This window comes from Aythya marila (genome assembly GCF_965140915.1).
Source record: "Aythya marila genome assembly, chromosome: 13".
In the NCBI taxonomy this organism is placed as follows: domain Eukaryota; kingdom Metazoa; phylum Chordata; class Aves; order Anseriformes; family Anatidae; genus Aythya; species Aythya marila.
Window position 1 is genome coordinate 6292869 of NC_139054.1, and position 25845 is coordinate 6318713.

The following is a 25845-nucleotide window of genomic DNA, read 5'->3' on the forward strand; positions in this document are numbered from 1 at the left end:
GCCTCTCCCCGAGGCTGCACCCCGCAGCAGGGCTCCCCGCCGCCCCGCGCAGACGCACTCCCAGCCCAGCGCGCCGAGATGCGCGCGCCTCGCCCTGCGCACCGAGATGCCTTCTGCTGCTTAATGCGAGTTAACAGCAGTCTCGATGACTTATTTAAGAGCAGATCAAGAAATATCTCAGCTCTCTTTGGAGACTTCAAAAGCAGCTGAATGCTACTGGTATCTTCTGATAAAGACGCAGCTTTGCTGCACCGTCTACCTCAGGGGACCCAGTAGATGGAGGAGGGAAGGTGCAGACAGGCAGGAGAAAAGGCCAGAGCTCACGGAGCCCAGCTCCTCCCCAGCCAGCAGCACACCGCACATTCACTCCCTGAACACCTTCACAGGAGAGATGGCTCCCAGGTGGGATAAGGCTTGGGGAAGTAATTCACAGGTGCATTGGAGGATTTCAGCTGAAGTTCAGAGCAGGAGACTTCAGCCCTTGCCTCAATTGCCAACGCACCCAGCTGGGGCTGGGACAAGAGGACAGCAGACGTGACACGCTGTAACACAGACCTTGGGAATAGCTTCCTAGCTAAGGCTGCAAATGTCCTCCATCAACAGATGACATTTCCCACTGGGAGCTGGGTAGCCAAAGCTCCACAGCCAAAAACTCCACCCCAGGCTGATGTTGATAGGAGATTTGATATTGATTCACTGGGGCCAGGATTTCATCCTGTGATTTAAACCTAACTCCTCCAAAGAGAATAAGATCAATTTTACAGAGAATCAAATAGATAAAGAACAGCCTTTGAGCCTGTGTGGAGAAGAAGCAGAGAGGGGAGTTTAGAGGAAAAGAAAAAAAAAAAAAAAAAAAAAAAAAAAGAAAGGTTTTCCTTATCTGGAAAGTTAAAAAAAGAAAAAGATAGAAAAGAACCTGGAGAATGTTGTTTGCTCATTTTTTCCTTTTTCCAGTCAAAACAACCCCGCCTCTGTCTGCTCTCTGCATGGGTACTGAGGGAGCAGAGCAGCAAGAGGGCTTCTCTGCACTGCTCAGAGTGGGGCCAGGGACACCCCCACATACACACACACACCCCTTTCCCCCTCCCCCAGCCCAGCATCCAGGCAGGCTGCCTTCAGCACTGCAGTCACAGGGCCAGTGCAGTGGGGCAGCATCTGCATGGCCCAGCACAGGCAGTGAAGATAGAGAAATGCCCTGGCACTGCAGCCAGCACAGCCAGAGAGCTGCCTTGGGAGGGAGGCAGAGATTTGGGGCTGGAAAGGGGAAAGCCTTGCACCATCCTTCTCTCCCAGAGGTTTCATTATCATAATTTTTTTTATTTTGGTCTTGAAAGACAATCCATCACCCCCAGGCAACACAGAGCAGTTCCACCAAGGCTGCTGCTCTGCTCCCACACTGCCTCCCCCCACTTCCAAGGGAAGCCTGAATTCCCTCTACTGACTCCCAGAGCTTCACCAGGGGTGGCTCTCGTGTGTTTGTCCCTGCTTCCCCCAGCCACTACGCTGGCTCCATAGAGCCAACCCTGCTCAGGCAGAGCCCCACTTGCATTCAACAGCGACCCGCAGGCCATTTTTCTTGGGAAAAGTTTAAGCTTGATCAGTGATGGGGTTGATCTTGTTTGCCACATTTCTCCATTTTTTATCTGTGGTAATGGGAAGCGTCACAGCAGGATTTTCCACAACGGTGCTAGAGTTTTGTTTTGTATTTTCAAGCGACGGCTCACACAGCTGCTTCCACACTTGTTCCCAGGGATGCTGCCCTCACCCCCACCAGCAGCGTGACACGCACCCTAACACCTAGAGCTTGTCCCCAAAGAGCCACCCTTCCTCCTCCAGCCTGTCCTCACCAGCCACAAGCAGGCAGGGAAGCAAGGAGGGAGCAGTGCGGGCTGTAGCACCGCAGAGGTGAGCTCTGTAATTGTACACCTGCTTGTGTTTGTTCTCCTGTGGCTCTTTGGGGATTCCGGGTTGCATCATTTTCAAAAAGAAAAGGACAACAACAAAACAAAACAAAACCAGATGCAAGTTAAACAAGTGGAAGGCCCACTGGGGCCGCTAGTAAAGTTTTACTCTAGTTTGAGCCCAGGGCAAGCAACAATCAGCAGTAAACCCCAAGCCTTTCCCTGCCAGTGCATAATCAGGGTCCAGCACGCAGAACTGCAGGAGCCAAGGGTGACCACGGGAGTAACACCCAATTCCCTGTCCCCATCCTGCTGCCTTGGGTGCAGCTGGACACCTGCTGGGTGCGTTGTCACCCCCTCACACCCAGGGAGCAAGGCAGAGGCACCCACACCCCATGTGAGGGGCAACTGCATTTGGGGAACAACAGAAAAACAGGATGGGGCCTTCTCCCCTTCCCACAATACTCTGCCTTTGTGGAGCCGTGCTTCAAGCAGCGCTATACATAGATGCTCTGTGCTTTCAGAGCTTTGATCCTTCCAATTTATTTGTTCTTGTCTTTGTGGGCTTAGTAGTCGAAGTGTATGATAATTCATTGCTTGTTAATCCAATTTGGCTCTATTTAGATATTCTAGTTTAACATCAAATATAATATAAAATAATGTCCAGAAGAAACAGAAATGAGATCTGCGTCTATGAACCAGCTCTGAACCTTGGCCGTTGAGGGCTGCCTGCTTTGCGTGCTAATTTATTCTCTCTCCAGCTTCACTGAGCCAGTCTCTGTGGCCAAGCTCAGCTCCCCCATCACAGGGTGCACAGCAGTGTGGGGCTCCCATCCCGGGTGCAGCACAGCACCTGTAGGAGCTCTGTCCCACAGGGAGCAGGGGCAAACTCAGCTGCTGATGCATTGCCAGTGCCCCAGGGAGCTTTTCCTGGGGATGCTGGGGAGCCCAGGGGACCACAGGTGGGTCCCCCCATCCCCAGGAGGGTGGCAGCTCCCTGGGGAGCTGGGTGCCAGCAACCCCAGCCCAAAGTTCCCACAGAGCTGGGCTACGAGGAGAGGAATGCAGCAAGCTCTCAGTACCGAGCACTGGCAGGTCCCAGCTGTGCATGGCACAGACCAAAGCTGCCAGCCCAGCAGCACCAGGCAGAGACCCGCCTGCCAAAAGCCAGACAAGCCCCAGGGGCTCAGGATCTGTCCCGCTCTGCTTCTCTGCAAGGAAACCATCCGAGCAATGAAATTGAGCACAACCTTGCACATGGGCAGCGCTTCCAGACAGACACACTCAAAAGAAGAATCCTTTTTTTTTTCTTCCCTCTGCAGAGGACTCTAAATCACCCTCCTTCCCACTGTCCACCTCGGCCCTTTCCTGGCACTGTTATTTATGCAAACCCGGGCGCAGCCGTTATTGGCTGCTGTCTCAGCAGATGAGACGCTGCGGCTCTTTGAGGTACGCCAGCGGGGACAGAGGACGGCGACAGCTGGCCGGGGAGCACAGCGGGGACGTGTCACCGACCTGACATCTCGGAGCCCCCAGCTCGCTGCCAGCAGGAGCCCGGCAGCCGGTGCAGCGAGCGGAGTGCCGTTAGAGGAGGTTGATTAAATCACAGCCAAATCCGGCACCCGTGGGGCCCCAGCAGGTTGTGCCAGTGAGTTGGGCAAGGGCTGGTCTGGGATGCTTCGAGGGGAACGTCCTCAGCCTCCCAGTGCTGCTCAAAGGCAGCTCCTGAGGGCCATTCTCCCAGAAGGCTTGGGTCCTACCTGCATGATGAGCCCACAGTGCCGGCACAGCACCAGTGCTGGGCCCTCCCATCACAGGAGCATTTTTCCACCTCCTACAACAGCCCAGAGACCGCAAGCCATGAACTACTATGCCTGCACAGCCTGCCTTTATCTCCTTAATGCTTCCGCTCACCCACCTGCCCAATGACTCACTGACAAGGGTGCAACCAGCCCCAGGTGGCTGCTGTTGTTACAACCTGTTACCTCTGCTGTGTCTTCCAAGGTAAAGCTGTCCAGATACATCATTTTTTAACTCATTACTTTTATTGTCATTTGAACATGCTCCAGGTTCCCACCTGCACATGGAGAAGCCCCCCCTGCCCTGCAGGGGCTCCCTCCCAGTCCACTGCTTCTGTCCCCGTGCCACCTTCACGTCTCCTTGGCCGAGCCACTGAGCAGAGGCCGTTAGGGGAGGGCGTTCATCTCTACTCTCCGCAAAGCACTCAGACACTCATGGAAGAGCGGTCTATTAATAGGCCATTAATTCAGAGCAAGTGGATGCTCCTCACCATCTCCCCAGAGCCTCCAAAGTGCCCTCCTGAAATCCGGGGAAAATAGCTCTTTTCCTCTCTACTGTGCCTCAGTGGAAAGAAATGTGCGTGTTGGCGGTGTTTCCTACCCGTGCCTGCCCCTCTGCCTGGCTTCATGGAAAGTGACCAGGGGAGAGCAGAGAGGCTCTGCCATGGCAGGAGCTGTGTGGAGCTCAGGTCCTGCCCGCCCCAGGCACCCCCAGGGTCAGTGGGGACAACCCCTCCTAGGGGTCAGGAAAGCTCTGCCCGCAGTCTGCAGCCTCGTGGATGCAAAAGCCAGAAAGCCCTGAGAGAACCACAAGGGGAAAGGGCTGTGCTAGCACCCTTGGACCACACAGCCATCTGGGCTTGTTCTGACTTCTGCAAGACCAGCACCTTCAGCCCATCAAAGCAAACCCACTTAGGCGTATTTAACCAAACACTTACTTTCCGTTTTATTCAATAATTGCTTTAATACTAAAATGCATTAGATGCTCAAAGCAGAGAAAAGAAAGTCACATTTAGGTGGAAAACAAAGTTCTCATCAGCTAAAAAAAAAAAACAATGTGGCAGGTACACCATTTTGAAACAGAATCGTAATAATTTAATAAAGCTGCTTTATCATCTTCATAAAATAGACAGAATGGTGGTTCTTTTTTTTTTTTTTTTCCATTTTGTTGTTTACAATGATTCAATCACTGTGAAAATGTACATAACATACATATCAGCATATACAACAATTTATTTCTTCATATAATCAGCAACGGAGACACCATGATGAGACGTACCGCACTAAGTCCCACTGCAGCCCTGCCGTCTGCGGGCAGGCGCGCAGTGACGGTGCCACCAGCTGCTCCTCCTGCTGTGGGAAATGCGCCGCCGGCAGGTGCGACACCTGCAACTCACTTCGTTCACGTTGGAATAGTGCAAGGAGGTATTGGTTGCTGAAAAGCAGTTTGCGTTAGGTCAGCTCTTTGTGTTTAAAGATTATATCCCAGCTTAGATCAGCTGAACATCAGCTGATGCTGATAGAGGATCCATCTCAGCAGTGCTCGCAGTGGAGTCGGCCGGGCTTCTCTCCCAAGGTAAGCGCAGCTCCTAGGTTGGGTAAAAGATTACCTATAGCTGCGAAAGCAGCAGTAGCAACAAGATCATCAATTCTCCCCAATGACAGACAAATGTGTTTCCATTCATAATTAGATTTTTTTTTTTTTCCCCAAGAATAATTTCAACATATTAATCAGACATTGTGTTCTTTACAAAAGCAACTTGTTTCCTATTTGAAAAAAGAAAAAAAAAATTCACTTCTGCACGACATGTGATCCACAGGCCACCTCCAGCTTCACGACAAACAGGGAACGGCAACAGCCTCGTCGGGACAATGTGCCAGGCACTCAGGGATTGTTTTTTCAGCCATCAACCACCCCCCAGCCCCCTGCTGCTCCTCCACACAGCTGCGTGCCCTCGCAGGGAAGGGACACTCAGGCCATCAGAAGGTGACGTGAGGGGCCATGGGGACATCGCATGGGCTGCACCAGACCAGGTCCTCGTCATGCTCGGTAGAGAATCATAAATGGGTGCTGCTCCCCTGAAGAAACAGGGGAGCAGAGCAAGTTTGCCTGAAGGAAACCAACAGATCCAAGCGCATTTTCCTAAACCAAATCTGAGGACAGGTTTGAGTTATTAAAAAAGCACTAATTAGGTCTGGAACCCCCCCCAAAAATCAACCCACCCTGCAGCCTTTATGTTTTTGCATGGCCAGTTTTGATGCAACTATTAAAAAACCAAGATAGGCTGTGATTTGCCCAGCAGCCCTGAGCTCATCTCAAGTGACACAGAGGAACAGTGACAGAAATAGCAAAATATTCAGAAGAGGGAAGGGGAGGTGGAGCGGAGGTGCCTTGTCCTGCGCAGCAAGGACGTGTCAGGGAAGGGCCCCTCGCTTGGTGTCCCCAGCTGCGGCACGGGTCAGCCCAGGCAAAACTGTTGTTTAAACGATTTTCTTGGAGGCATAAGGGCTTACTGACCTCTTTAATGCCCCCTTTTAATACAGAATTATTTCGCATCCCTTCTCGGCTGTGCTTTTATTCAGAGTGGCAAGGAACGTTTCCTCTGGGTAAATTAGAGAAATGTTTCTGTTTTTTTTTTTTCTTTTTCTTCCTTTTCAGTTAGCATCTATTTTTCATCCAAAATCGCTGGGCTGGTGGTGGCAGCTCCGCAGGCAGAGGGCAAGGCTCAGCACAAATTAACGGCCAGCGCTTTTCAGGAGCTGGAGGCAGGTGGGGAGAATGATGGGGTGAATGGGGTGGAGGGGACTGCGCTCCCTGTCCCTGTGCCTGTGATGGGGGCTGGGGTTAGCTGGGGGCACCGGTCCCATCCTGCTCCTAGATGGAGGTGTGGGGTCTCTCCGTGGCCCCATAGGGTGACTGGGGGGACAATGACTGAAGGTGGGGGACAGTTTCTACAGAAGGGACGGATGGGTGTCAAGTAGGTGTTTTTGCTCAGCAAAATCATACATGGATTTTCCCCAAAGAAAGTCCAGCAGAGCTGACAAAAACAGGTAATATCAGAATAAATCCAGCCTAACAGTTACAGAAAATCCAGTAGCTTTAACAGCCCCAAGCTAGCCCATTTCTTCTGCTGCTTGTGTTATAATAACACGCACATTTGTAAAAAACAATAATAATAACAATAAAAAAAAGACAGCAGTACAGTACGCAGGCAGGAAACAACAAAATAACATATCCCTTAAAAATGGGCTCAAACTCCAGGACAGAGAGGAAAATCCCTGGTTCACTTTTAGGAGGGATACAGGACATCACATTAATGCACAGGATTTGATCTGAATGAGGTAGTAATAACACGAGAGGGAAGCATCACAAATTTCATTAGATGACCTTTTTTTGTTGGTTCCTTCCAAATTCCTGGCCCTATCGAGTGGCATGGGGAATACACTGACTGCAGACCTATCTCAGAATTGCTAAAACTTCAGGCAGTACCAATTCACCCTGAAGAAACAAATTACTTGAGCTTATTTTATTTTGAGGACAATAATGACTGGAGCTTGTTTTCTTGTTGACGTTTTTAATTTAAATAAATCAAAGTAACAAATATTTTATCATGATATGTAGACCTAGAAAGACTATTTCTCTAGAAACCACTAATTTCAACTTGCTGGTACAGCAAACATTGGCAAGAGCTATATATTTTCCCTCCCATAATCAATTTTAAATTCTATGAAATATTATTTAGGGTAGGAAAATCTGTCAAGTGAAGGGTTAATAACAATAATACACTAACTGAAATCCTCCTACCTTACTCATACCTCACTGAGGAATTATCACTGCAAGAGAGCAGAGAGCTGTGAAACCCTTTCTCTCTTTCCCTTCTACAAAATGGCTATTAAAGTAGCTCAATTTTTAAATCAATTTTATATGAGTAAATTTGTACCCACACAAAAAAAGTCCTTAATTATGAGAAAAAAATAATGAATTGCTTTAATTTTTTCTCCATTAAGAAGGCACATTAATTGAATTAGTAGTGTTGTTACATATCACCTGTCTGCCCCTAAATTAACATTGCTATTGCTCACTCCATACTTATTCATGATGCAGGGATAAAAAGAAATCAGAACAGTCTAAAATCCATGCCATGATGACATACATACACACACACTTAGCATAATCACAACTGGGAAATGCTGACTTGGAAGTGTGTGTCTAATTGAGAAGGTAATTTAGATCTCTTAAATAATTCCATCACTTTGACTTTGAAATGACTAGAGACAGGGCATGTCTAAATCTGGGAACTAAAATAAAGAAACTTCTGGAAAAAAAACTTTCCATGCATTGCCTGGAAGTTATGCAAAAGAAATAGATAAGGGATAAAGTTCAGCACAGTGCATCTGACAGTTGCAATTCAGGCAGGATTTTCCCCAGAATGCCTTCCTGTAACATCCTGCCCTGAGAGAGCAGGTGGAAGCTGCAGGGGATGGATGGTGGGGACTGGAAAAAGCACTTGCTCCACTGGGTCTGGAAACTGCAGGTTCCCCAAGGTTTCGGTATGACGACTGTGATTGTTTGCTTGTTTTTTTTTTTTAAACTTGAAAGCCTTTTGCCATCACTAGACATACAGTAATTTGCAATATCAAATATGATAATAGTACAGATAAGCATGTGACAGCAAAAGGATTCATAAATGCAGGGGTGTCCATAGCAAAATAGCAACATCTTCAGATAGAAGCAGCCTTGTGTGGGGTGAATATTAAAACTCACTGACCTGTAATTTTCAAGTCATATGCGAGAAATGGCCATTGCTTTGCCTAGACTACAAAATGGTGACTGAATAAAGAATTTGGAATTGGGTTCTTAAGCAGAATGGAGATTTGTGTTAGTTCTGAGGTACAAAAATATATAAACCCAAGAGCAGTGACGCCTAGCATTGCCGCGGGCAGACTGGGCCTCACCTCTGCCCCTGCCCTCTGCCACCTCCCAGCGAAAGGAAAACGCGCTAAGTCGCCCTGCTGAACACCCCTGCCGCCTGTTGAAACAAGTGGGATTGTCACATTAACAACAGCTTCATTTATAAACAATACATTTAGGGAAAGCTTTTAAATACAGCGATCTGTGAACCATTGGTAAGCGATAAAAACAACCCACGCCGGGCATGCTGCCTGGCCCCTCCGGCAGCCGGGCGCTGCTCAGAGGACGATGTCCCTCAGTCTCCTGGCCGCCGGCGAGTCCTTCTCCCTGCGGTCCTGCAGCAGCGGGTTGCCCTCCTGCAGGCCGCCCTCGCTGTCCGCCCCCCTGGGCTCTGCCTCCGCGGGCCGGGCAGGGCCAGTGTTCGCCGGGGGCTGTGGCCCGCGGCCGGCGGGGCAGGGCAGGCCGCCGTAGGCTGCGGGGCTCTTCAGGTGCAGGGGCGAGGTGACGGGGCTGGCGGCCTCGCAGCCATTGCCCGCCTCGCGGACGGCGCCGCTCACCTTAGGGCTGCCGGCGGCCGGCTCCACCGTTCTTTTGCCTTTGGGGTTGCCGGCCCGTTCCTCGGCCGGCGGCTCGCCGCCCTCCTTGCCGAAGGTGGCGAAGGTCCTTTTGGCGCTACAGTCTGCGTAAGGCTCCGCGTCCACTGCCGTCGCCTCTATGGAGAGGGCGATGACGTTCCTGCCGTGCTCGGGGGACTTGGCGCGGCTGGGCACGGCGCTGCGGGGCATCCAGCACCGGTCCGAGTGGCCCAGGATGCGGCACTCTTCCCTGCAATGAAATCCTTCGCTCTGATCTGCGTGGAGAAAACACAAGGCTGTATGAAGCGGGCGAGCACGGCCCCCAGCCCCGTGTGTCCCGGTGCCGCCACCGCTCCCGGCACTGCCCACGGCTCCTGCCTAAACATTCGCCATTTTACAGCAAATAGCCATCATGTTTAAAGCGGTGCTGGGAAGAGGGATTTTTCCTGCCATTTCTTTGCTGCTCTGAAGACTGGAGTTCAATTTCCAACAGGTTGTGTGTCATCTGCTGCCGCTGCCAGACCTGAAACCTGGGGGAAGCGAGTTACGGCGGCAGATAAATTAAAACGGGTTTGTGCCACATGTCGGGCTGCGCGCTGTCAGCAGTTTCTGGTTTTAGTAACCGACGCTAAAACCCACTGTGCTTTAAGTGCAGTTTGACATGACATTTAAGCTTGGCTTGTTGGAGAGGGGGGAAGCGAGCGGAGGGAAGGGGGTGCTTTCTTTCTTGTGTGTGTTTGTGCGTTTTAACTTTTTGCTTAATCCCCGCTGGCCTCCCACACAACAGAGCCTTTATAAATCTACAAGACTGCCCACTCCACTGAAGATTAAATGTGTCATTCCAGCGCTGGGTCTTTATTCATACGAGAGTAATAAAGATCCCTTCTCTCGACTTAGGGCTGTCCCAACACCACTTTATAGGGCTGAAATATGGAATAGTATTTCACTCTTTCCAAGGACCTCTCCTGCCCTGGTCTGAGAGCAGCCAAGCATGGCTCTCAGCAGCAGGAAATGCAAAGCCTCATGCCCCACGTTGTCCCTGCCACAGGTGGCCAGGTGTCCCCAGAGTACTGCCCCATCCCCTGCCGGCTTGGGAGGTGCTGTGCTCCATCACGGATGGACAGACAGACCCAGAGAAACAGAGGGGCTCGACCAAGTGCAACGCTGAAAATCAAATCCAGGAGTTTCAACTTCCCAAGCCTTTGCTGAGCACTAGACCGTGGCTGCCACCAAACATTGTGCACTGCTGGCTCCTTTTCAATCTCAGCTTACGACTTCAGCTTTCCCTTCACTCGATAAGAACTTGTAATTGCAGATAGCCCTCATAAAGCACAAGCTTCTCACAGGCAAAGATGCAGCTCCTTCCTGTCGTAATCTATATACGCGTAAAGCAGCAAAGCAGTGTTGAAGAATTAATGCTATTAACAACACAAGAACGCACCCAGTTGGTGTCGGTTTGATAGATTGAGCCCTGTGAAGGTGCAGACTCAGCCTTGGTCTGCTTCCTGTCCGTCTGAAAACAGTTCATTTCGATGCTTTGTACATCTGTGTGTATAACCTCAGCTCCTCAGACACATTGGTATTTCCACCACATTCTAGCACTAGGGCGGCTGATAAAAATTCTCAGCACATAACACAATGCACCAAAATATGAGCAGCTTAACACTTACAGAGAATAAACGAGTAAAAGGCAGACCTCGAAAAAAGGGATTTTTTTTTAAAGGAGAAGAAGCCAATTAATTGGAAATCTATGGGCAAAACATTAGCTCTTTCTCTACATCAGAGCAGCTACCCGGTGGTGCGAAGCGCAGTGCCGGGTGGCTGTGCAGGAGGTCTGGGTCTCGGTAGTCTCCTTTACAGCAGCTTTTGAGAAAGGTGCTCTGAGCCTTACATGCAGAACAACCTGCACCAAGATCTGAAAGCCAACGCTCTTATACTTTGATTCTGTTACTTTCAAGTACTTGAGCAAAATAAAAAAAGAAAATTGCCCAGAAAGTGTTGCTGTCTGCCTATTTATCCACAGCTTAACTTCAAAAGGGTGCTACAGGCATACAAAGTTGTGTAGTCTGGCTGTGATAGCAGAGGACTTGGTAATGGCTGGAGGGGGTACAGAAATATCTTGGGTTCTCATCCCAGATGAGACACTGATTTATTGTGCTGTGTGACCTTGGGCGCGGTGCTGGAGCACGCATCACTTCAGTTTCTCTGCTACTATAAAATGCTGGACTGGGGCACATGCTGGGCTGCCTGGTCTAGCACGGGAACGCATGGGGCGAGCCAATGGTTCTCACCTCCCTGGCCCAGCATCACAGCTCAGCTCCACATGTACACGTGGACACCACGATGAAGGCAAACCTCACCCTGGGCAGAGTGCAAGTGGGTTTGTTTTGCCTTGAGCCATTTATTCTAAGCTGACACATTTTACAGTTAAAAACAAACCAAGAGCTTCACCAGTTGCTTCAGTTCAAGTAGATATTCCTCAAATCCAACAAAGTGACCTGAGCTTTAAGGGTGGTTTTACTAAAGACTGTTGGTGCAGTGACTGTCTGCCTGGGAGACAAACTGCTCTGGACACCAAGAAGCTTGTCTGCTAGTTGCACCAGCAGCAGTTGGTGCACGCTGGGCTGGCAGGCAGAGGAACACAGGTCACCACCCATTCAAAGACATGAAGACAAGTAGCTCCACAGCACATTTTGCCTCCCCGCGTCTGTCCCCATTACACGCCTCAGCTTCATTCTGCAGAGACCCCATCCCAGAGCCTGAAACCTCTCTGCTCCCAGGGACAACGTATGTTTGGGCTCCCCAGACCAGCCCTGAGCTGGCAGCAGATGCCAGGGACCAGCGCAGGGCTCTAAGCAGCAGCTGCTTCTCCCTAGCTGAAAGAGGACCTTCACTTACCCCCGGATTTCCTTGTTAACCCTGTAGTTCATATAAAATACTATTTGTATGCCATAAGCATGCCCTATAAGCTATAAGCATGCCCTGTCAATCCATGTAACCACTGCACCACTCTTCTGCTATCACGGCTCCAAAGAAGGCAGCTTGGAGAGGTTTGGACTCCTCTGGCATCTGTCTCCAGCAGCTGCAGGACACGCACTGGAGAGCAAGAGCAGCTGCTGCCCCAGGCATGGGCAGGCACAAAGCTGCTGGGCAGGGCCCCTCAGGCTGCCCTTTGCAGCCAGGTCTGACTCACCCAGCCATAACGGCACCCAGGACACCTGTACGTGTTCACAGGCTCTTTATTGCTCTATTCTTTCTTTTTCTTCTTTAACAATCGGAAATAGGAGGACAGGAAATTCTTCTACAGCTCTAAACCTGCCCTAGTCAATACGACTGTTATTGTCTGCACTAAAAAAATGTTCCTAATGCAAGGAGCAAAGCCCAGGTAATAACCACCGCATCACGCACTACATGACAAATGGCAGGCAGCCAGAACTGGCAGCTTCCCACATCCGTGCCGGACGCAGGATGGCAGAGGGCTTAGCAAGCTGGCGTGAATATTGCCCCTGGGGCACGGCAGGAGGAAACAATGGGTGCACTCAGGGCTTGAGTGCTGGTTGCCTGAAGCCAGGGCTGGACTTGCTAAGGAGCTGAGTACGAGATGTGCATGCCGGGAGGGGAATCTTACTCTAAATCAGGCTGAGTGGATGCTCTGCTGTGTGCAGGCTGGACAGGTCAACCAGGCACAGCACCACGGGCAAGTGCCATCTCATGGGTGGTGGCTGTGTCTGGTTTGTGTCAGCTGCAGGTCCTGCAGCAGCAAGGCAGGACAGTGTCCATTTCTCAGCAACTCTTGCCTTCACCTAGAGCAAATCCACAAACTCAAGCCACATCACCTTGGGGCAGTGCTGCTTTTAAAATGATTCCCCGGGTGCAAAACATCCTGACAGAAGCCTTGCCATAAGGTGAGCAGTTATCTTGAAGCCAGACTTGGCAGAGAAGATGTATCATTGCTAAACACAAGCTCTCACACAGCAAATATGAAATAAAACAAAACCAACTGCCACCTCTGGAATTAATACGCTCCTCAACAAGTACAGCAAAACCCGTGTTGAGCTCCAGATTTCAAACCATCTCTGCCAGTGCCTCAGGGGACCTGCACCAAGGCAAGGAGCGATGTGCAGCAGCTAACCCGGTGCTGCCGGCGGGTCAGAGCTGGGCAGCAGCTGCAGAAGGACGCAGTGGGACAGCTGCCACCCGCAGCTTGCCCACGGGCAGCCCAGGGGACCCAGGGCCAGCGGATTCCAGCAGTGCCTGAGGGACAGAGGACAGGGCTGTGCATGTGCAGGCAGCAGCACAGCTTCCAGCCCCTCTGGGCACGGGGCCTCTCGCAGTTCAAAGGAAGGGTTAATGAACATCATGCATCTACAAATGCTTTCAGTCTCCTATTCAAAGGCTCTGTACCTGAACTCGCTCCACGGCCTGCAACATGAAACCGGTTTGAAAGGAGCCCATTCAGCTCTCAGAGCAATTGAATTATCTGCAGAGGAATCTCAGCGCTGGCCAAAGAGACAAAGTTAAATCGTACTGAGGTGCAAGTGCCTGGGAATGTAATATTCCTGATAAATGGCCAGATGACATGTGCTGTTATACAATCTAAGGTGCAATTTGGGCGATGACAATAGTCCCTGGAGTTTCCATTTTCAAACAGACGCTCAGTTCAATCCAATCCATGTCAGAGCAGGTTTGCAGAGGTGAGTAAGCGGAGCTCATTTGTGCTATTACATGGGGAGCAAGGAAAAGCAGCGGAGGAGTTGCTTGAAAACGAAAAATAAGAAAGATCGCGTGGCAGAAGAGCGGGACCTGCTTGTGCTGTGCGAGGCAGGGAGGCAGAGGGGGAGCCCAGCCTGGGCTGAGCAGCCCCAAACCACAACCCAGGTGTAAGGAGATGGGAGCAGCAGCCGCAGACGGGCCCCTGCGCTGCCGTGGCCATGACCAGCAGTACCCTGCCACGGACACATGGCTTTATCTCTGCATTTCGGTGCGTCTTCAGCAACCGTATGATTATACTGTAATCACGATGACACTGCTTCTGGGTACAGCAAACAGCACGATCATTAAAAAATTCATTTCAAAATCTTCCTGGAAGCTAATAAATTTTACAGCAGTTTCAATCCTTTCTCATTGCAACAAAGAAAAGCTTAGTTCCAGACAAATTAAAAGTAAATTGATTGCCTTAGGGGAATCTATTCAAATATCACTTTTCCATGTTAGAAATCTCTTCCTGAAACGAGAAGAGCCAGGGAGAGTAAGCATGGGAACTATGTGGAAAAGCAAATCATTAAATCTCAGTTCACAAAACTAGGGAAAAAAAAAACACAAAATAAAATGCAAATGTCTCACTGGGGTGCAGGCCTAACATTTGTGACGGAATTTATGAATAATAAATATGAATAAATAGTAAACATGAAGGGATCAAACATTGCTGTTGATGTTTACTCACGGTTAGCCATCTTTCATGGACAATGCGCAACTGCATTATTTAACACCCATCTCCCATTTACTTTGGGGTTTCTTTTCAACTCTGGCACCTTCATTTTCTCTGAGCGGCATGCCACGAAGCGCGAGCCCTGCCCACGGCGCTGCGCTGCAGCTCGCTGCCTCTCTCGGGAAGCTGCGTGCCGCAGGAAAGCCCGCTGTTTGCAGCTGCCCTGCCCTGCACGGCTGTGCGAGGGGCAGCTGACAGGCAGGGATGCAGCTCGAGCTCCTCTCCCATGCAGAGAACATGGGGCACGAGCCCAGGCACTGCCCGCAGCACGGTGCGAGCACCGTGCCCCAGCCCCACCACTAATAAGCTCAAGCAATATGCAAACAGTCCCCAGCCAGGGTTCATCATTTGCTTGTAAATTAAGACTCTGCACCTCTCCCTTATCTCTTGTAATAGCATAATATCAAGAAACAAGAGGTGGGGAATAGTGTATTGTGTTTTTGACCTGTGGGCTTTTACCGGGCTTTCTTCGCCTTTCCTAATAAGAAACCTCCAGTCTATGCAGAAATGTAATCCTGTCGCGGCTTCCCTTGTACAATGCTCAGAGGATACTAATAACTAGGGACAGTGACAAATGCTCTTTACCGCAACGAGGAGCCTTTCTTTTTCTGTCTTTCACCATTACTTGGGATTTATGTGAGCTAAAAAAATGTATTTTTAATCCTGGATTGTCTGTCCCGGCATTGGAGGTCAATGGTGCTTGGACAAAGATAATGCCGTGAGGAATTATTTTAATGAAACAAGGGATACGAAATAGATTAATTCATTATGCAACTGCTGATAAGAACGCACAACTGAATGGGGTTCCTGGGCAGCATCTGTGTAACGGCCCACAGAGACATAACGGGGCTCCCTCCTACCTGCTGCAGGTGGATACAGCCCCAGGAAGCGCCGAGGGCCCCCCCTGATTTACACCAGTGGGGGGTTGGCCCGTCCACCTCCGTCCCCTGCTCCGTGCCACCGTCAGTAATGCCCTGACTTCTGCAGCACGGTGCCTGTGCAATGAATGAAGACTGGCACGCTGGTGCACCTGCGGTGCCTCTCTAACTACATGCTGCATGGCTAATAGATTCGATGCAAAATATTTTCTCCAGAAAACCACCTCCCAGGCTCACTGAAGCCTTTTGGATGCGTACAGTGCTATGGGAAGGAGAGCGCTCACCCAAAGCAAGAGGAGCTATTTTTTGGCCGTGCTACATAGTACAGCAGAGCCAGACCCTTAAGGTATGGGCTAGGATATAATTTAATGCTGGCTGCCCCCCTTCACCCAGGACTGCGGGCCAATCCCCACCTCATTCACACGGTAAAATTAATTCCCGTTCAGAGGGCCGGCAGAACATACCATTTAAACTCCAATTAATCCTTTTCTGGGGACTTAAGTGGTCCACAGAGCTTGTGCTGGCCCCTGAGTGGCAGGGATTTTACCTCTGAAACTCCGCTATTTACGCATCAGCTGGGGTATTCAATACAGGGCTCATTAACATCCTCGCTGAGCCATCAGGCTGCATACGAGAACAGAGCGAGCAGGATCCGGTCCTCAGAGAGGAAAGCACTCCAGGATCCGATAGACCTTTTCCATCTCTAACCATTATGGCTCCGTAATTCATATGCACAGCTCCCATTAATGCTAATGGAAGTTACTGTACTGCGTGCACCGAGTGAAGAATACAACCCTTTGACTTCATTACTGGAATTCAATTTCATTAACACTGGATACAGAGGGATTGTCCTAAATACACTCTTTCTTATATTTTTTTCATGTTAATGTAACCATTTGAGTATATTATACCCTGCAGAGATGGAAACATTTCTAGTCTGTTTAAACACATTTCCCACAATTGGGAGCAAAACTTTGTCTCCATTTATGTCTTTGACACCAGCTGCCTTCCATTTAATGGGACTTTAGTTGCTAAAGCAAATTAATCCAAAGGTTACTTTTCTCTGCTATTGTCAAATCTGAAGCAGACAAATTCAAATAGTCTGTCTCGGGGTAATGCAATACCAGCCACGCATCCAAATTCCAATGGCAACAATGAATCAAATTATTACCGCATCCCATTCAAAATTAGGTGTCGTTCAGAAAATAGCTACTTGACGATTCTGATAAAAATCCAGCAAAACAGAAATTACAGCTGGGGATGATAAGAAGCAATTCCCAGCTGCTTGTACCTGTCGCAGAGCGGGGCCAGCACAAACCCAAGCAGTTTCACTGGCTTCAGTGCAGCTGTACCACTTTGCGCCAGCTGAGAGGCTCCTGGGCAATGGCTATCGTAGCCTTCTCCAGCACCTCTCCAAGCCAGCAGGGAGCCAAACAAGCCACCTGCATCCTCATCCTCATCTGCATCCTCATCTGCATCCTCATCCTCATCCTCCCCCTGCACGCACGCAGCTGGGACAAGGCACCTGCTGTTAACACAGGGATGCGCTGGGTGAGTGGTCAGAACCACAGCCCTAAAACCAGGGGGTTCAAATCCCCTCCCCGCTTGGCAGCAGGCACCTGGGGCCAGTGTCACAGCAGCTCGCAGGGCAAGGACCGTGCCTGCCCCTCCTGCTGCACAGCCAGCCCCACGCGGATCTCGCTGCCTTCGGAGGCTTCTGGTACTTCCATGGAACGAGTGAGAAATGAAGGAGCTGAGGTTATAAACGCTGATACATAATTTACTCCTATTATCAAGATTAAACACATCTCTGCATGCTTAGCATAAAACAACTGCCTTTCCCCAGATTTCTCAAGGACATGCATAAACTTCATTATTATCTAAATAATCAAAAGAGGATTTCAATAGAATATTTAACTGTCTGCCTACTGGAAACTCACAGCCTTAATCTAGCACTGATCCTCTGTTGTCCTTCATGTAAATATTGTTGGGACGTCAGCCAAAGCCTAGGGAAGTGAGCTTCATCTTGGTGGATGGGAATCTCTCGTGTCAGATACAGTCAGCCTGACTAATGAGACCTACAGCTTGCCAAAACCTACAGCCTTGCTGTCTGTTCCAGCCATTGAATGCGCTCAGAAACCCAGTGGCACCAGCCCAGCAGTCTACAGATCCCAATCAACTATCAATAGCTTAAGTGTAAGTGATTGTGTATGAAGTATGAGCCAAATGTGTTTCCTTTCTCAGTTTTAGGACCTCCAGTATTGTTATTGCACCAGTAATGCTTGCACAGAATTAATCATATACGTACCCACAAGGCAAAACATTATGAGAAGCTCTTTGTACTTTGTAAAAGTACGCAGCTCTGAGGAGTGGAGCGAGCTGGAAGGCTTCCCAGCACGATGGGGCGTTCCCCACCATCAAGCGAGTAAGGGAATTTATTTTTTTTAAACCAAAAGCGTTGGTTCCTGGCCATTTCTCATCATGACTTTGACCTCTTGCTCCTCCACACTGGAGCTCAGCATTATTCCCTCCCTGGTGTTTAACTCTGATTTTTTTCCGACCAGCAAGAAGCTTTTCCATGCTGCTGGAGTCCTTTGTCTGAAGCACAGGGACAACCCACGATGAGATGCTGGCTGAGGCTTGCGGGTGCACTAGAAAATCCCAAAGACGACCGAAGGGAACTGGGACAACCACGGGGGTGGTTCTGCAAAAGCTGCTCTCAATTGTCCAGCATCCAAGAGCGCCCAAGGGCTGATCCAGCACCGTGACTCACCACGATGCAAGGACACTCCTGTTCCTCTTTGCCTTGATCTCCTCGGAGGGCTCAGGGGAGCGCTGCAGCTCCACGCCCACGAAGGATGACTGCGGTGCCAGGGGAACGCAAGCCGGTGGTTAAGCTGGCCTGATGGCCACCGCGTGCCTCCAGAACTGATCGCAGCATTGGCAAAGCCTGGGAGTCTGGCCCATCTAATTCAGCAGAAACTTAGTTCTGGCAATTAAATTCACCCTCATTAATTAAGAGAGCTATCATAGTGTATAAATAAACGTATACAATTACTATAAGGTCAACAGCCAAATCCAGAAACTCATAGGCTTATAATATGTCTAGGGAAATTACATTACCTGCGAGTCATGGACTGAGATCAGCTTCCACCAACGCAGGTGGGCTCCTGCCCCATCAGCCCCTGTCTGCGTGGGTGAAACTGAAAATGAGCCTTCTGGTCTGCCTTGTGCTGTAAGCTCAGAGCCGAGGGGAGACGGCTGAACAGCAGGAATGGAAAATAAAGGTATTTTCATAATTTGTGTAAATATTCCAAGGATGCAGGTGGCTCTGTGGTGGGTTTGTCGCAGCCGGCCAGGCAGGAGGTGATGGGGTCCTGCAAGGGTTCTGCCATTTTGCACGCACATGCCAACAGCGCTCTGATGCTGGGAATGCACATGTATTTTAATGTTTCCTCCTTTCTGTCCTTATTTAAACTTAGGAGAATAAACATCCTCCCTCTTGAGTTTCTCCTCCACCACTGACAGCTGGGGCATGTTGGAGCTGGGGCAACTAAAGGTGATGTGGCAGCATGGGGGCTGAGCTGGCTCCACGCTTTGCTCTCCTGATGCTTTCCCCCTCCCTCCACCTGCACCCCCCTTCTCCTCACACACACATGGGCAAACCCTCAGCTCTCCCAGCAGCTGGTACCCAGGTCCGTGCAGTCCTGAGGTCTCTGTCCAGGGCAGGAGGCTGCTGCTGGGGCAGGGTGGGCTCCTGGCTCGCTTGCTGTCTGCGCAGCCTCAAGCAGGCTCTGATTTTGCAATGTCCCTCTCCTCCTAGGCGCGTCTGCAGTGCTGCCACGAGGTCAGGCTGGATCGTGTTCGCTCCTGGCCCCAGTTCACAGGACTGTCAGCTAAATCGCACCGCGGCATCGTTACTCCTGGTGATGGTGTGACAGACAGACAGAGCCCAGCTGGATTTTCAAAACCTAAGCAGTTCGCAACACTGACAGGCGAAGAAAAAAAAAAAAAAAAGAAAAGAAAAAAAAAGAAAAAAACAACACCAAAACCCACAACCCTCAGTCTGAGCAGGTTTTATCTGGAAATAGCAAGAGCTACTAAGTGTAAGGCCTCACAAAGTCACTCCTACTGAGCCACTTTGCTGACCAAACCTTTTAACTGTCACTGGAAAATAAAGAGCGATAGGTACAAGCCCTAACCGTCGTTACCTGATTAGTCTAGTCCCCACCACATCCTTAATGCGGCGTTTCTTCAAAGGAATGAAACAACGCCGAAATGACTGATGTAATTCGGTGCTTTCAGACAGAGCTAGCGAAAGGAGAAGAGTCGAGTTCATTACATCCCAGCTCACCGCAGGGCTGTGGCGGCCGCCCAGACGTGCCGGGTGCCGGTGCAGAGCCGCCGGCCGGGCGCCCGCTTCCGCGGGAGAGGCAGCAGCACCGCGGCCACAGCGCGAGGCACCCCACGAGCTGGTGCTTTCAGTCCCTGCGTGTCCCTGGCCGGTGGGATCAGAGCTGATCTCCCCTCTGAGCACTACAGCAGCGCGGCTTCCAGGCAGGCCGATGCGGTCCTGCAGTAATTCTGCTGGAGCCTCTCTACAGGGATCCACCCTCATGTTTCCTTGCTGTCTGCGGCACGCAGATGTAATGCTGCCTCGCTGCTGCTGCATACTCTGCTCATTTCTAAAACACTTACACATGCAGCATGCATTAGAATTAAAAAACCATTAAACCTCGGAAAGGAAAAACTTTGACAGGATGCGTAATATACTAAGTATAATTAATTAAATTGGATGAGGCACTGGGGGATGAGAGAAGAGTGGATGGAGACTGTTCTTGGAAAAGGGATGGTAATGCACTAGCGTGCAGTGTGTGCCATTAAGTAAGAACAGTCTTGGAAGAGGCGAGGATGAGCAATGGGGGCTTCCAGAGACGGCACCAGCCAGTTGGGCACCTCAGGTGCATAACGAAGAAGGTGGCAGCAGCCAATTAGAGCTCTGAAGATGATAACGAAGGCAGAAAAGGCACCCAAGAGCAGGCAAAGCAAAAAGGTCGCTGAGGTCCCCAAGAAGCGACACACCGCTCTGCCTCCTCCTCCTGCGAGCTCCTCCGTGCCGGGGCTCAGGGTGGCCGACCCCATCCCAGCACCACCACCAGGCACCTCGGAGCCAGCATGGGCACAGGGTAGGCAGGAGGCAGATCCTCCCAGGAGAGCACCTGGCTCCCTGTGGGCTTTTTCTTCAATTATTCCTACTTTCAGGCCCAGCTCCCCGGCGTGGCTTAGCACGCTGCTGCATCCCCTCCTGAGGTGGGGTGGGAAGGAGCAATCAAAGCTGAGGATGGGGGGGAAGGATCAAAGCCAGCCCCAGCCAACACAGCAGGCACAACAGGATGAGACAGACTCAGTCTGGTCGTTCAGCAGGACAAAGTTTTAACAGGCTTAACAACAGCATCAGCACTGATCATTAGGCAATTAAAACCGCCGAAAGTTGACAAAGCACCAGGTCCAAACGAATTATCTCCCCAAATCCTGCAGGCAGGAGCATGGAAAAGAGAAAAGTCATTGTCAACAGCTTCTGATAGCTCACCAAACGCAGAAGCAGTAACTAAAAACTAAAGGGCTGCTGGTTGGAGAGATAAAAGGGAAAAGTCTGGGAAATAAGGTCCTTAAAATCACTCTCATCATTTAGGGAGTGGTGGGAGGGAAGGTCCTGGAAACACTGATAGAAGCAGGATTGCTCAGCCATCAGCAAGAAAGGACAGTGCGTTCGGAAAGGGAAGGCGGATTTTGGCTGGGGGAGCTCACTCCTGAATCATCCTGCTGCAGTTACTTGCTCAGCTCTGCACACTGCTGCGTGGCCAAGGGGACAGTTGTGCTCCTCGAGGAGGTGCCAAAACCCACTCCTCCCACTCCTCCGTGGTCCTGTGCAGCTTTGTCTGCACGGACGCCGGTGACTGTGTGCTCCGCTCCCTTGTGCGGCGCGGGGTGCGCAGCTCTGTCACGCTGCCTTGCTCCAGCACAGCCCGTCACTTTGAGTGACGAGGCACGCTTTTAGGAAAAACATGCAAATGTGATTTAAAGACTCTAAGTGATACAGAATATATCACCTCCCTTGGGAGCCTGTTCCAGGGGGTAATTATTCTAATTCCTAAAATCATACGTCCCATTTGCAGCTAGAATTTTCCGAGACACGCTCCGCCCTCCAGCAGCAGGCATGCCTTAGCTGCTGAATTAGAGAGCAGCAAACACCTCCTCCCTGAGCACCATTTGGATGGGGGCTGAGATGACCAGTGTGAAGCCCAGAGCATCTCCCCACGGGTTGCCATCTCTCTTGGGTCCTATTTCAAGCCCAACAGTATCAGCTTAAACTGTCCCACTGGATTCAGCAGGCGTTGAGTCAGGTCCTAAATCTCCAGACAAAATAGGAACCAAATACACATGTTTGGAAACTGAAAGTCAATGCCTTCAACAATTCCCAGAAGTTTCAGTGACTGCTCCTCATGCAGAACAGCCCCCAGAAAGCAAGGGGAGATTTCTGCATGAGGTCCCTCACAGACAAAGCATCTCCTCTGCCCCTGGCTGCCAGGGCTTGGTGGTCTCCGCAAGGCACATCTGCCCAGGGAGGGATTTATAGGGAATTGGCAGAGGAATTTATGGTGAATTAATTGGGCATATCTACCAAATAACAAAGGAGGAAGGCTGATGAAGCAGAGGTCAGGTGATTAGAGAATTGCAGGTGGAATTGCTCATTTTAATTACATGTCTTCATTAACGTGAGGTTCCTGGATCCTACAGTGATGACTACTTCATCTAAATATTTGCATGAGTGGTATTTGCATGAGTGAATACACTTCCACAAAAGGACACGTGGCTGAAGGGTGGAACAAACACAGAGTTTTCTTTGAATTTTACAAGGGTGTTTCTCCCACAAAATTATTTCAGAGAGGAGCAACACTGTAAATGTAAGATAAAAACATTGTTATGAGGCATAAAAGTGACCAGAAAAAGAACAGCTCAAGGTGGATATAAGTGGCGAATGAAGTAAAACATGGGTTGTACTTGAGCTGTTTGTGTCTCCCTGGCACTTGAATGAGTTTGATACAAGCATCATGGTTACCTGTTCTACTGACAGCCCTGAAAGGAAACAAAAATTTAGAACAAGCCAAACGCATTCAATCTCCTTGAATAATTTAGGCTGCTGAGTTATCATGTGCTTCATGGACTGTCATCAAGAGAAGCTGTATTGCAGAGGAAAGGTCTGTAAATCAATGCATCTAAGGGACCAAAACTCATCAGAGAGTGGCTGCAAAAGCACTGCATGTCAAAACAGATGCAGAACACGAAAATCAAGCGGTGAGTGTCACAGGGCAGACTGCAGTAGTGCGCTCTCAGGGGCGGACTCAGAGGAACAGCAAGGACAGGAAGATTGGAGCATCAAGAAGACACAGCTTCAGTTGAAACATGCTGGTGAAAAGCAATGTCAGCAGCACAAATAGCTGGTAAACTCAGAGAACGAAAACCAGGAAACAAATGGAAGTGCAGTATATATATAGTGGCCCATTGACAGACCCACCTGGGTGTGCCAGACACTCCCCAAAGCTATTTATACATTCCACTAATGTACCTACAGCTTCCAATAACACTTCTGGCTCTCTGACCTTTCCTTATTTACTGCTATGTATGGTTTTGGCTTCAGATTTCTAGCCAAATTCCCAAACGGTAGATGCCCCGTTGTAGCTTCTCACTGAGCTGTATCTAATCCAGAATCAAGATGACTTGACCGGGGAGAGCCATTCCTCTTCCCCTGCAAACCCGGCGGCTCCTCACCTGGGTCGCAAGCTGTCCACACATCAAGCCAGCTTGCTGGAGAGCACGGCCGAGCAGACATGGCAGCACCTGCTGCTGCTCTCACACTAGCTTCTTCCTCCTGTCCCTTCAGACAAGCAAAACCAGAGGAAAAGGATGGATTTTTAAGGCACCAGTTGACACCTTAATACGGGAAGCACAGTCCTTGTACATGCTGCAGTCGACAAGTGTGATTTGCAGTAGGCCTCCTGAATCTTTACAGAAGTCTGGCTGTCTTTAATGAAGCTGACGTTTCCAAAGCAGCCAGAGGAATCAAATGCCAGGCCTATTTTGGGTTGCAAGTCGTGTGGACACCTGCTTCCTTAGGCTTCTTGCAAAAACTCCAACCAACGCCTCTCACCCTCTTTCGTTTACCACTTAAACGGTGCAAGAACCACCGCAGTATCCACTCTCCCCACCACGCAGCCAGCAGAGCAAAGCCCTGTCCCTAGGAAGGGCCAGGAGCTACTTGCTTTAACTCCCACCACCTGCAGCTTCGGTGCTCAGCACCCTGCAGAAGGAGCTGTCCCCCCCTCCCTGCCCAGCCCTCCCTTTGCCACAGGAAACCTCCTGTGACCGTCCCCACGCCTCCGCGCCGGTGCCAGGGACGCTTTGTGGCTTACGGTTCTCAAGTGCTTCCGTAAGATGCAAGGTAGCATCTGTGGTGAAATCTCACAAAATGATCCAAGATAGTTTTCTCCAGCTGGGACTGATTGAATATAGCCTGGGCACCGGATGATGTGGGAAATCATTCGTAGCCGAGCACAAATTGCATGCATAGAGGTAATTACTGCAGCACAAGGTTGGTAGCACCACTACCCACATGACAGTATATCTCAGCAATTTTCATTTCCTATCGCTTCAATTCAGACAGGGATTTTTTCATCCTTTTTTCTTTTTTTTTTTGGTTCAATTTTCTCCTTTTCCTACAGGGACCCACTTTAACCCAGGATTTCTTCAGGATAAAAGCTCTGCCTTCACAAAAGCTAGTCTTTCCACATACTCAGATTTTCTCCTATTGACAATCCCAGACCCAGGGCACAACCCTTCCTGACCTGACTTCACTTCCACGCCCCGAGCGTGACCATCTCTGCCCGAACATGAAGCGACACAGTGGTGGCAGTCGGTCACCTGCTGCTCCGTGCTGTCACTCGGAGCCGTCTGCGGGTATCAGTAATGAAACACAACACGCGAGTAGCTAATGAAGTTGGTTACAAAGCCAGCCATTCTCCACACTTGAAAGAGGGTGAAAATAAGGAAAATGGAACAAAAGAAATTTTTCTGCCGAAAAATAGAAACACTAACAGAACTAATGCTGAGAATGGGGAGGTTTATCATTGCTACTAGAGATACTCAGCAAAAATGGGGCCACATAATGCTTACAGTGATCATACACATTGTGGCTAGCATATATCTATAATATACTTGCTATGAAGAATTTCTAAATAGACACAGAGGTTTAATGCAGGGATACAGACAAACAAAGGCAACACAAGCACCAGCCTGCGTCTGGCCAGGCTCTGCTTCCCAGCCCAAGACACTCAGCTGCACACCTGCACGTCTGCAGTGAAGAAAAGCTGCAAAACTTTTTAATAATTCTGTGACCTATTTAAAAATATCTACTCTCTTACATTCATATATGCTGTATAAGAAATAAAATATAGCGCTCACCAGCTTTGAGTGGCAGCACTTCCCTTAAGACAGATAAAAGCTGCAAGTTCTCTTTGCTGTTTGGTGCCAATTATTACGGAGTTTTGACTTATACATTATTACATAGATCATTTAGTAAAACAACCTACATACAAACCCTGTGCTACGTCTCCCTTCAGTCGTAATCTGCTGGAGCTAGAGCATTTCAGACACTCACCCATATGCACCTCCTTTCAGAAAATGGTGGGCTCCTTCCCCTGCACCATCCCTGTGACACTTTGCACGTGACGCAGTTGTAATCAAGAGAGGTTCAAACGAAGAGGGGACTATGATTTTTCTTTATGGCACACATAAAGTTATTCGCAGCAATTTGATCACTAGCTGGGAAAAAAATACCAACCCAACTTGTATCAAAAGGAGGCAGGCAGCGTGACAGCCCCCATAACTTGCTCCTCATCCCTTGTTGCCTGGCCAAGGCACTGGGGATGGCTTCAAGGAGCTGCTGGAAAAGCCAACAGCCTTTGGCTGACCCAGAGGAAGGAGTGGGGATGCGCTCACCATCCTTCGAGCCCAAAAGGGTGATGGAGGCAAAGACCAGTGCATTCTCCTCATCACCCCTTCATGACTGGGTGCATGTTGTAATGCACCAGGAGTTATTTAATTTGATAGCAATTGCTTGTGACCAGAACACCACTCTGTAACGATCCATGCTAACGTGATGCCGTGTACCAAAAGCCTGCGGAGGCCGAGGGTCAGCGCACTGTTTGCAGTGATTATTCCTTTAATAAAGGGCC

At 49.8% G+C, this 25845-nt stretch overlaps 1 protein-coding gene across 2 annotated transcripts in view; it reads right to left on the reverse strand.

The window, feature by feature from the left end:
• Positions 1-4640: 4640 nt before the first annotated feature.
• The window catches only part of PCDH19 (protocadherin 19), a 57308-nt gene continuing 36103 nt past the window's right edge, over positions 4641-25845 (reverse strand). For both annotated transcript variants that reach the window (XM_082770670.1, XM_082770669.1), the window contains exon 5: positions 4641-9462. In XM_082770670.1, the coding sequence (XP_082626796.1) occupies positions 8891-9462 (572 nt within the window). In that variant the 3' untranslated portion in view covers positions 4641-8890. The remainder of the gene's footprint in view (positions 9463-25845) is intronic.